Below are 12,500 nucleotides of genomic sequence, written 5' to 3' on the forward strand. Positions count from 1 at the left end.
TCAGCAATATTCAATTCATATTGTCGCTTTTTTATTGTCACTTTAAAACCCCTGTGTATAACCACATAGCTTTGATAGTCGTTAGGTGCACCAGAACACTTGTATTTCTTATAAGCTTATTTCTTTTTAGTAATACTTCTTTCAGTTTCTTTGTCAAACCATTTTGGGCGAGCTAGATTTTGGGGGTTGTCTGTCCTTAAACGAGGTGTAAGTATGAATCATCTTACTAGTATGCGTATTTTGAAATTGTACTTCCCACGTCTGATCTACATCATACGGTATATGGTATCTGGCGTTTCAAATAAGGTATCTAATCCAGTTCATATCATGTGATAGTTAAATGATGACCATATTAGTACTGCTATTGTTATCAGTGATATATTGTTTGTTATAGCGATAATTTCAGTTGTTGCCAGCCTTCCTTGCCACTTGCTTAGGAGAGTACTGCCACAGTTGTTAATATTTGTTTGATGGTAATAAAAGTTACATAATAAGGAAAACAAACGAGTGTGATTGCATAAGAACTGGGTACTAGGTCACATGCCAACACTAGATGTTGAAGCGTAAGGCGAAACCGGTCAGGAATAAACTCTGAACTCAGATCTAGACCCGTGACTTCTTTTTCTTCTTTCCTCAACTTGTCACAATGTGTCTACATTAGACGTACGCTATAAATGGTGAGATATGAAGAAAACTAAAAAAAAATAATGTAAAAAAATAATCGAATAAAAATAATGATGATCATAAAGATGGTATATGTGTCACCACAGAGAGAGAGAGAGAGAGAGAGAGAGAGAGAGAGAGAGAGAGAGAGAGAGAGAGAGAGAGAACTAGTATGGCTGTATAAGTAGAATTAGGTCACCAGGACGCAAGCCAAAATCCAAGTGTTACCTTGGAACGGAGCCAGAATGTCAAACATTTATGACAGCTATAGACAGAACTACTTGCCGCAGCATGTTCGGATTGTCAACGACTAAACTAATCTTCCCACTGGTTTCTCACTAATGAAGATAATATTCTGTACGCCCATAATTTATACACACATACATACATATATTCTCTCTCCGTTTCTCAATCTGCACTGTCCTCTTTCCCTCAATCAGGTCATCTGTAGTTGTGGGGCATTTGTCTTCTCCAAGGAGACCGGGTGGACCTTGGTAACTATCGAACAATGGTTCGCTATCGAATGCATATAAAGTGTTCTCCAGGATCCTTTCAAGTGGACTGGGTCAGGTTTGGGATGGAGGGGGGGTCAGGTTTGTGGGGGAGGGGGGTAGGCGGGCTTTAGGAGTGGATGTTCGACTCTAGACCGTTTGCAGGCGATGAAGCAACTAATCGGGAAAGCGACAGAATGCGGTGTACCTCTCTGCTTGGCTTTTGTAGATTGCGAGAGGGCCTTTGACTCGCTGGAACAAATAGCAATGCTGAATTTGCTACGCAAGCAGGGAACAAACGAGCAGATCGTGGGAGTTTGGGAAAAATATTTGTGCGAGGTGTACCGCTATAATCCGACTACATTGGGATGCAGAGGAGATCAAGATCGAGAGGGGACTGCAATTTGGCCCAAATTGTTTGCAGCTTGCTTGGAGGATATTTTCAAGGAGATTAGTTGGGAAAGGAGGGGTTTGAAGATTGGTGGCGAATGCTTGAACCACCTAAGATTTGCGGATGACATTGTTCTTGTTTCAAAAAGAGCAGAGAACTTGCAGGATATGCTGAGTGGTCTGAACGGGGAAGGTCTCGAGATGGGTTTGAAAGTGAATGGAAGTGGAGCCAGAGTGATGTTCAATACGAGGATTTGGGGTGAAAAGATTGTAATTGATGGTGAGAGTCTTGAAAAAGTTGAGGAGTATAATTGTTTGGGCCAGATGGTGAGGGTGACGAAGGATTATGATAATGTAATGAGAAGACGCATTACAATTGGTTGGAGAGTGTTTGGTGAGTGTGCTAAGGTCCTCAGAGGCTCTCTACCTTTATGTTTGAAACGTGGAATTTCCAATCGGTGTATTCTGCCAGCGGTGGTCTGCGGGTGTAAGACTTGGAAGCTGACGGGGGCGATGGAAACGGGGCTGGGAACTGCGCAGAGGAGAATGGAGAGATCTTTAGAGTGGGGGAGGCCGTGTCCTCGTCTTCCTTAGGCACGATAGAAAGCGTACAAAGACCCCGCTAGTTTCACTCACCGGGCTCGGTTCCCTCTCCTGGTACGCTTTCAGCATATTCACAAGACATAATTGTTGACTCCGCCTCCGGTCCGGAGTGGCAACAATGTAGTAAAGTTCTCCTACTCGTTTCACTACTACGTAGGGTCCACCGAACTTGTCCCTTAAGGGCTTACCTAGAAAATATAGCAATACCAACACTTTATTACCGGGATTACATTCCCGCACTTTGGCGTTTCTACCATAGTTTTATTTCCATGTTTCCCTAGCACTTTCTAAACTTGCTCTGGCCATTTTCCAACATATGACCAACTTACCTTTTATGTCAGTCACCGTCTTCAACATGTCCTTGGAGGCAGAACTATGACCTTTCAATAAACACTCTTTCAGGACATTAAGGGGTCCTGGAACCTTGTGTCCGAACACTTATGCAAAAGGGGAGAGGCCCAGTGATTTGTTAGGTACCTCGCACACTTGGTCCCACCCTGTATCTTTTTTCTAAACACCACTTCTTTAACATTATTTTTAATGTATGGTGGTGCCGTTTAAGGGCACCTTGACTTTGGGGATGGTAAGCACTCAACGTGAATTTAGTTATACCCAGTGCTCCCAAGCTCCGCACAACCTCTCTGGACAAAAAACAGGCCCCTGGTCCCGAAGTAGCACCCACTTCGTAAAGAAGCTAATCAGTTCATACAACACCACCTTGGCGCGCACTTTACGTAGTGGTATCGCCTCGGGGTACCTAGAAAATGTATCTATAAAGGTGAGAATATACTCATGCCTTATAACAGTCTGAGGCAACAGCCCTACCACATTCACAGTAACTTTAGCAAAGGTTTCCTCTCCCACAGGTATTGGCTAGAAAGTAACTACAGCTACAGGCTGGTTAGGTTTTCTTACCACCTGACAAGTGTGACAAGTACGACAGTGCTGTGCCGCATCCCTCGATAATCCCTGGCCAGTAGAAATGTTGCCAGATACGGTCTGAAGTTTTACGTACACCCAAATGTCCAGAAAAGGGGCTATCGTGTCCTAGCCGCATAACTTCTTCCCGGTAGACCCTAGACAACATCACTTGCTGTCTCTCGGACCAAATTGTATTATCAGTGGGGCAGATACTTTCCGCCTACCGGCGGAATAGTACTCCCCCTTCCAAGTAATACTCCTCACAGCGTTTAATGCCACTCTCTGCTCTTTCATAAAGATCTCGTAAGTCGGGGTCAACTTTCTGCAAGTCACTGAGAACCGCTTCTCTCTCTTCCATAAATAAGAGAGTCAAATCCTACACTTCCGTTTCACTCTCGTTCCTCCTGGAGCAGGGGCCTCGGGTCAGTCTCTGCCTTGACCTGCGCTTCCTCACTTGGGTGTTTTTACTTGGGGTTCGTACTGTCCTCACACTCAGGTTTTCCATAGTTTTCCTCACTCGAGAAATATCTAAATATGAAAAAGTATGATCCGCCTCCACGTGGTGCATCCTAGAAACGTCATAATAATTGACGGCTAAATGGATCATGATTTTACCAACCGTAGCATTTCAATCACTCTACAGTATATTGCAAGAGTGGGAGGAAGGGAGGAGATAGATCTTCCATTACGCACTGTGGTGACAGAGACGCCCCTCATGAACTTTTTTTATGGTGTCTCGTAAGTTGCATCGTAGTATACTTTTTCATATATAATCATTTCAATTTCCGATCTGAGTGTCACTCTTCCGACCGTATACGTTGGTACAACAGTATTCAAAGATTCAAGAAGACAATGAATATGAGATAATGAAAGCCATAAGCTAATCGAGATGTGAAAAACAATGAGCGCTATGTACTCAAGTAATGTTCAATTTTGACTCATTACATTGATTGGGGTGGAGGGAGTGAGTGAGAGAGGGAGGGAGCAAGAAGCTGCACTTCCCGCCATCCGTCCAGTATCAAAAGATAATCATATAAACCTTTCATTTTCTCTTTTATGTGTCACTTTATGGGATATGTGAAAGCACAGTCATATTCATGACTATTTTATATCACAGAAGACATGTTAAATTTTACAACCAGCCTCATAATGACTGGACACAGCGATAATAAGTAAAATGCTGTATAAACATTAGAATTATATTCCTTATCTTGTACCCGATATAATTACTTTCTTTCTTTGCACTATCGAGATGGAAAGCTTTGAAATAGGTGAACAAGGACTGCTTCATCCTTAGATGTACATGAAATTTCTGTAACTCGTATAGTCACTGAGCTAAGTGAAGAAATATAACTATATTTTAAGGAACCTTGAGGTTTCAGCCAACTCATCGGGGGAAGGGTGAGCAGGGCTGCCAACCAACAACGCAGGATCGACCGAGATTCCTTGAGTGAACTGCCTATAAGTCTTGTCCATTCATTAACCAATCTCTTGGTAATCCAGTTCTTGTCTATTTCCTTCTTTAATCTAAATTTGTCCAATTTAAATCCAAATAGAAAAGAAATGCTATTAAACAGTTATAAGTTTGGGATTATAAAAATTCTATCCTAGCCACTAGCAGTTAACCTAATAAAATTTTAGAACTGTAGTAAAAGAAATTTGTCATATTATCGAGTACAATTGGTGCGATTTGATGTTTTTTTCAAATTTTGATGAGTAGGTCCTTAATTACTCTACTTATTTTGTACATGTATTTTCATTCAACATGTTTATATTTTATACTTTCAGATATTTAAGATCCATATTTTCTGATTGCATATATTTCTATGATTTCAGATGGCTTCATGGGGCTGCCGACACTACTTTGACTCCCTCTGTTATATGCGGCGAGTATATAAAGAAGAGAAACAAAAAATCTCCTTGGAAATGTTGGCGAAGATTTGTGAAGTCTACCAGAACTATTACGGGATGCTAATTGGGGACCAGGACAAGCACAGGGCCCCTTGCTACTGTTGTGAGAAGAAAACGCGGGAAGGTTGGCTGTGAGATGAGGAAAGGTCCCTGAAATTCTCCATTCCACGGGGCTGCCTAGAGCCAAACACCACTACAGAAACTTTTATTTTATTCTATTTATTTATTTATTTATTTATTTATTTGTTTATTTATTTATTTATTTATTTATTTATTTATTTATTTATTTATTTATTTATCTATTTATTTATTTATTTATTTATTAATTAATTTATTTATTTATTTATTTATTTATTTATTTATTTATTTATTTATTTATTTACTTTTTTTTTTTTTTTTTTTTTTGCCTTGCGGATTATAGCAAGCGGTGGAAAGGAAAGATTGCTGCTGCTGTGCATTATTCAGATATCCCATTATCAATTGTTCCAATTCCTTACTGCTACAAATATCCTGTCTCAGTGCCACCGCTCCAGGTGAAGTCCAAGAGGAGTATTTTGATTAAGAGGAGGACATGGATGCTGAGGACTTGGTTTACCGGCATGAGATACCAAAGAAAGTTCCTCACTTCCCAAGCCAAAAAGAAGTAAAGAGCTTGGTCAGGGATATCGTTCTAACCAAGTCCAATGCAGAGCTGTTCATCTCCAGGATGAAGCAGTGGAACTTGGTCAAGGAGGAGGAGGAGGTGCATAGTCAGACAAGTCAGAGAAGTCGACTACACGAACCTTTCTCAGGCTTTTACACTCTTACGGATGATCTCTGTTTGTGCCATGATGTGCCTTGACAGTTTGACGTTATTGGGATGCCTTTTGTGCCCTAGGAGTGGCGGCTCTTCATAGACAGCTCTACCACTCTGCATGAAAGAAGACTACTACATTGTAAAAGTCCTGGAAGCTCTGGAATACAACCAGTACAACTGGGAAATCATTGGAGACTTTAAGGTGGTGACTTTCTTGCTTGGTCTCCAGGGAGGCTTTATCAAATTCCAGTGCTTCCTCTGCCTTTTGGACAGGATGACCACCTCTGACCACTACAACAGGAAGAACTGGGAGCAGCGAACGAATTTGTAGTTGGGACCCGGAACGTCATGTGGGAGCCACTGGCTGATTCCAGGATTGTGCTCATGTCACCACTACACATAAAGTTCGGGTTGATGAAGCAGTTCGTTGAAGGTTCTCAACCAGGAATCAGCCGCTTTTAAGTAGCTTCTTAACTTCTCCCTAAAGTTATCTAAGGCCAAAATCAAAGGTGGGATTTTTGTTGGACCTCTGATAAAGAAGGTTCTTGAGTCTACCAAGTTCTTCAATAATCTCAGTAGGATTGAGAGAATGGCATGGAAATGTTTCATAGCAGTTGTCAAGGGCTTCCTGGGCAACTGCAGAACTGAAAACTATCAGCAGCTGGTGCAGGATCTGGTAAAAGCTTTTGGCGCCATGGGATGCAGGATGTCTCTTAAACTTCATATACTGAACGCTCATCTGGACAAATTCAGAGACAACATGGACACCTGCTCAGAAGAACAAGGCAAGCGATTCCACCAAGATGTGAAGGAGATAGAGCGGAGGAACCAGGACCACTACGATGAGAAAATGATGGGGTCTATATCCGGGAGCTGGTGTGAGAGTGCGACCTGGACGACAACCGCGAATCCAGGAAATCCACTCATTTCTGACGTGTTTAAGTTGTTTTACAACTGTCATTTGTTTTAACTTGTTTCTTACAAGCTTGTTCCGTGAAATAAATATATACTTTGTTGATTTGATCATATGAACTGATAAAAAAAAAATCAAAAATAGAAACACTTCAAAATATCAAAGTGATCAGAAAACCAAACTTCTGATTAAATAATCTTTTTACATAATAATGGAATATGAGAAATCACAAAATGACACTTAAAACCGGGGAACAAAAAATGTATTACCAGGTGTGTGCTATGGGCGTCCAGAATGTTTTATTTATTGGTGAGAAACCAGTGGGGAAATTAGTTTAGTCGCAGAGACTCCAACCATGCTGCGGCATGTAGTACTGGGTTACGTCGTGCCAGCAGAAGGGCAGATATACCTCACCTGCATTTGGTAGGGTTCATCTGACGCTTTTAGGTAAACTACAATGAAATTTCACTTTTGATTTTTATGATGCTTGATATATTTTCATAAATGGTAAAATACTGAAGAAGTACACATGTGCGTGGAGGTAACACTTTGGTCAAATCACGAATCCTTATATCCAATGTTTTCTTATTCCCTTCCTGTCCTCGGTAGAGGCTTCAAAGGTTATCCTGACGTTACAGTCATGATGTGATCTTCTCGCAATGGAAAGGAAGTGAATTCCATTTGGACCTTCTTGAATGTTAGGGTATATGAACTGAAAACCAAAATATTCAGTCAGTATACGTTATTAACGTCATCAAGGACCACGTAAAGCTATAGTTTACACTGCACAGAGAGTATATAACAAGGCAAACCAAAAGTCTATAGTGAACATATATATATATATATATATATATATATATATATATATATATATATATATATATACTGTATATATATATGTATATATATATATGTATATATATGTATATATATACATATACATATATGTATGCATGTGTGTGTATGTGTATGAATGCATGCATGTGTGACAGGTATGAGCGCAAGCAAGCGCTATGCCACCACTCAGGTTTACACTTACCCTTCAGCATCATTTCGAAGCCAGTTGCCACTTTATTTCCGTCCCCAGAATCTGAGACGAAGGTAGCGGTGAAATACATGTCGTTGTGTACTCGAGAAAAATTACGGGAAAGCTGATCAATCTTACTGCCGCATACCACCCTGTATGAAATTATTTCCTTGTCATTATATAGAAATCTTGAGAAGGAAGGGATTTTGATTTTAGTAATTGGGGTCTGGAATCCTCGGAGTTCTTCAGTTGAAAAGAAAAGAAAAAATGTTTCCGAATGTGACGCTGCTCCAAGTGCCTACACCATAACCCATCCCGTGTGCTTCACTATGGATGATTCGTGAGAAGGAACGGGGTACAGGACAACAAGAGGAGAGACACTCACCAAGCAAAGCTGCCGTCGAAAAGCAGGCGGTCGTGCATACAGCCCGAGTCATCGTAGATCTTGGAACTGTTCGCAAACCCGATATGGATGTTGGCAGCTCCAGTAATCTATATAAGTAAAAAATAAACTGACCCTTCGCGTTTGGTGGTAAATCGGTAACACCGCCAACTACGGTGAAGAAGAAGAACTCGAAGAAGAAGAAGAACTCGAAGAAATCGAAGAAGAAGAAGAGGAAGAACTCGAAGAAGAAGAAGAAGAAGAAGAAGAAGAAGAAGAAGAAGAAGAAGAAGAAGAAGAAGAAGAAGAAGAAGAAGAAGAAGAAGAACTCGAAGAACTCGAAGAACTCGAAGAAGAGGAAGAAGAAGAACTCGAAGAACTCGAAGAAGAAGTAGAACTCGAAGAAGAAATCGAAAAACTCGAAGAAGAAGAACTCGAAGAACTCGAAGAACTCGAAAAAGAAGAACTCGAAGAACTCGAAAAAGAAGAACTCGAAGAACTCGAAAAAGAAGAACTCGAAGAACTCGAAAGAGAAGAACTCGAAGAAGAACTCGAAGAAGAAGAACTCGAAGAAGAAGGAGAACTCGAAGAAGAAGAACTCGAAGAAGAAGGAGAACTCGAAGAAGAAGAACTCGAAGAAGAACTCGAAGAACTCGAAGAAGAACTCGAAGAACTCGAAGAAGAACTCGAAGAAGAACTCGAAGAAGAACTCGAAGAAGAACTCGAAGAACTCGAAGAAGAACTCGAAGAACTCGAAAAAGAACTCGAAGAACTCGAAGAAGAACTCGAAGAACTCGAAGAAGAACTCGAAGAACTCGAAGAAGAACTCGAAGAACTCGAAGAAGAACTCGAAGAAGAACTCGAAGAACTCGAAGAAGAAGAAGAAGAAGAAGAAGAAGAAGAAGAAGAAGAAGAAGAAGAAGAAGAAGAAGAAGAACTCGAAGAAGAAGAACTCGAAGGACTTGCGAGAACAGCTAGATGTTGACAAGAAATAAAAAGCAATATGATTTTGATATTTTATTTTCCAAAAAAGGGGCGTAGCCCAGGGCGCGCAGCGCCGCAGGCCAAGGCCCCCGGTGGGCTTGTCTAAGAAAAAAAAAAAAAAAAAAAAAAAAAAAAAAAAAAAAAACAGGCAACGGATTTTAGTACTTCACCACCATCGTTTCTATCGTTTGGGACAAGATCTCACCGAAGAGGTGAAGTCACAGAAGTAGTAAAAGAGGAAGTTAAAGCCGTTTGGAGGCATAGTGGGGTTCACTCAGATTCAGAATGAACAAAAATCTACTCTTTCAACGTCTGAAATGTATAAAGTTCGGAACTTCTAGACCTCAGAAAAAAATCCTAACGCTTAACCTTTTCTAGATATCGGAATGTTTACCTGTCTATATACCATAAGGTCTCTCCCCCTTCCATATATGGGCGGTGGCCAGCCAAGGCATGAACCCTTCACCCATCCCTTACCATCTATTTTCCCCTTTTGTCTTGGCTCTCTTTGGATCAAGGGCCATCTCTAATCCTCGCTCGCTCCCTAGGAGGCCGGATTTCCTCAAATTCAGAATTTCCGTCTCAACTTTGCTCTAGCCTGTGGGCAAGATATTTCTCGTGTTCCTCGAATTAGTATTAGTCTTTTCTTTTCTTTTTTTCTTTTTTTTTCTTTTTTTACGTTTCCTGACTTCCACAAGGCCTCCATATGTACATAAGTGCCCCATCTCAACAAACATCATCGCCAATCCCCAAAACCAATACCATCACCACTGGCGTCATTATTGACTCACGTTGACTGTGAGGGTGCAGTTGCAGCCATCTGTGTAATTGTTCGGGTAGTTGGGACTTGACCACTTACGCTGGATATTACCCTTGACGCTGTTGTCCACAGAGAAGCTTTCGTCGCATGCTGGACAGGGGACTGGTCATCGGAAACAAAGAACCACGGGTTACATCTTCTCTCTTCCTTAGTGCTACATCAACACAGTTGAAATAGAATATACACACACATACATTCATACATGAATACATACATGCATACATACCTACCTACATACATACATACATACATACATACATACATACATACATACATACATACACCGATCCGATAGGAGCGAGAGAAAACGAAGAGAGTGAAGCTTACTGAACATGAATTATTACCTGAAGTAGTTGTAGGGGTATGCGAAGGACAAGGCGTAATGGTATCCGGAGGACAGATGCTCTCCATGGTAGTCCAGGGGCAAACTTCTTCGCAAAATTTGAACAAAAAGATGTCAAAGCCAGGCTGGTAGAAGAAGAAGAAGAAGAAGAAACGCGAGTAGTGATAAAAGACTGCACGAATGATAAGAGCACAGCTCCAAAGTGACGTGACTTCAGAGAACCAAGCTACTCGAATCACGTCACCAATAGAATAAAGGTGCATCAAATATTCAAATGAAAGGAATTAAGATTAAAGAAAAAATCCTCCAACACAAGTACTCATAATAACCAACAGTCAAACACACGCAACACTGCACAGAAACATAAATGAATTGCATTTGATGCTGAACAAGAATTAGAAAGAAAACAATTGAAAAGTGAAAACAAAATATCAAAAGAGGGAAAGGTCATGAAAGAATGTTTATCTATCTATCTATCTATCAAGAGCTTTTTCCCCTTTATAAGGGGGGGGGGTAGCCAAGTCAAAGGGACGTACCCACTCTCCCATGTCTAGCCCCTTTCCTTTGTCGGTAAAAGCCAGTTGAGGAATAGATACATTTTCAGGTTGGTTCCTCTTTCATGATGTCTGATATACAGCAACTCCTCTCAATATTTTACCTTAGTTGCCAAGAAACTGTTTGAGCAGTGGAGGATATTGCTAGGATATACACTTTATACTTACTATGCCATCCAAACAATCTGTATTTGCCCGTGTTTTTGAAGGAGACTGATCCTGTGCCGAGGGTCCTACTCCCAGCATCAGCACCATCATCGTCATCAAAGCCGTCGTCTGCCATAACTTATCCATGGTTCCAACTCTGTGCTGTGCAGGGAGATACACGAAAAGTTCAAGTGGTCACAAACATCCGGGCAGCATCTAAAAATTCACATGAGTGATAAGATATCAAGTGAACTCATTCCATGCCCATATTCGGTTCATATATGATGTATTCTGGGCGCCACCAAGCGATCCTTTTCATCTGTGGGAGAAACCTCCACACGCCATTTCGACTAAACGTAGTCTGATCAACTCTTTGACGTCTGTATTCGTCGCTTGTATTTGGGGTCTTGGCTGTCGCGAGGCGGTAGTGACCAGACGAGGGAAATCCACCCAGAAGCCAAGGAGTTGACTCCATCAGTGAAGGACTTTGATCCTCACGGTTTTGATTAAGGAGAAAGAGGGGTTGGGGAGGAAAGGTGGGTCAAAATGCGCACCCGGTTAGGCAGCGGAAAACATGCAAAATACACGAAAACGGTTTTGCAGGCAACTGTGCAGGGAATTTGTAAAAGGAAAAGGACATCAATTCACTAGAATCAGTACAGAGAAGAATAACCAAAATCTTGCCTTTATATCTCAGGGGGTCTCAGCCTGTTTTCGCTTGCATCACAAATCCATGTATTGCCGTTGTCCAACCTACCTGAGGATCATTTTAACACTGACTAAAATCCCTAACCCACTACATACAACTAGTTTTCGGCTCATGTCTTCCTTTTGTCAAACACTGAATTCCCCCACCCTCTTCTCGGGAATCACCCAAAGGGAGCCGGTGGGTTCGCTTACTCTGTGGGTTGTTAGATCACTGTTGGATATGAAAACCGACCACCTCGGATGTTCTCACCGTGTACGACAAATTACTTAGAGCTGCAGGTTACTACCTTCACAGTGGGGGAAAAGGTCTGAGGGGTCTGAGGGGGCACAACTGAATCTCACACCATCCAGTCCTTGGATGGATGGAGAGGAAAGGGAAGAGCCTCTTATATACTGTCCCGCTGATGGGAGGAGGGGGAGGAGGCCACGAAGAACACGTGTGCCTTGGCAATTATGTGTAATGAGAGCATGGCGATAAAAGAACACCTAAAGAAATGCCACAACATAGTAATCACAAGGGATTTAATATCTAAAAATACTAAAATCATTGGACACCATTATAATTCAAGAAAACTCCAGCTCTTAGAATCTATATACATTAGAGAAAAAGCCCCTTCCATCAATTTGCAATGCGACCTAATATCAAATATCCCCTATTATAGCCATAAATTGCAACATTCCGCCTCTACCACCCCCTCCTCCTCAGCTTCACCCTCTCCTCTCCCTCCTCCTCCTCCTCCTCCCCCACCCCCTCCACACACACCCTCTCCTCATCAGGTCTCTGAACCATTTAAAAGGGCAGAGGTCACGGGTAATCCGCTAATCTCCTCACACCTGCATAGGAGAA

At 41.6% G+C, this 12,500-nt stretch overlaps 2 protein-coding genes across 10 annotated transcripts in view; one reads left to right on the forward strand and one right to left on the reverse strand.

Annotated features, from left to right (window-relative positions):
- Nucleotides 1–12,500, forward strand: part of LOC143034515 (adhesion G-protein coupled receptor G6-like) — a 396,540-nt gene that overhangs the window by 7,234 nt on the left and 376,806 nt on the right. The window lies entirely within an intron of this gene.
- The window catches only part of LOC143034514 (uncharacterized), a 44,915-nt gene continuing 39,553 nt past the window's right edge, over nucleotides 7,139–12,500 (reverse strand). Inside the window, exons 1-7 of one of the 8 annotated variants that reach the window (XM_076200657.1) lie at nucleotides 11,904–11,997; nucleotides 10,967–11,102; nucleotides 10,246–10,369; nucleotides 9,873–10,003; nucleotides 8,101–8,207; nucleotides 7,728–7,867; nucleotides 7,151–7,400 (exon numbers count right to left, since the gene is read on the reverse strand). In XM_076200657.1, coding sequence (XP_076056772.1) covers nucleotides 7,387–7,400; nucleotides 7,728–7,867; nucleotides 8,101–8,207; nucleotides 9,873–10,003; nucleotides 10,246–10,369; nucleotides 10,967–11,092 — 642 coding nt within the window. In that variant the 5' untranslated portion in view covers nucleotides 11,093–11,102; nucleotides 11,904–11,997 and the 3' untranslated portion in view covers nucleotides 7,151–7,386. Of the gene's footprint in view, nucleotides 7,401–7,727; nucleotides 7,868–8,100; nucleotides 8,208–9,872; nucleotides 10,004–10,245; nucleotides 10,370–10,966; nucleotides 11,103–11,903; nucleotides 11,998–12,500 lie in introns of those variants that run through there. The other 7 variants (XM_076200663.1, XM_076200660.1, XM_076200658.1 and 4 more) reach the window with 7 other exon arrangements.

This window comes from Oratosquilla oratoria, chromosome 17, assembly GCF_046742065.1.
Source record: "Oratosquilla oratoria isolate Oo_2021 chromosome 17, ASM4674206v1, whole genome shotgun sequence".
NCBI classification, from domain to species: domain Eukaryota; kingdom Metazoa; phylum Arthropoda; class Malacostraca; order Stomatopoda; family Squillidae; genus Oratosquilla; species Oratosquilla oratoria.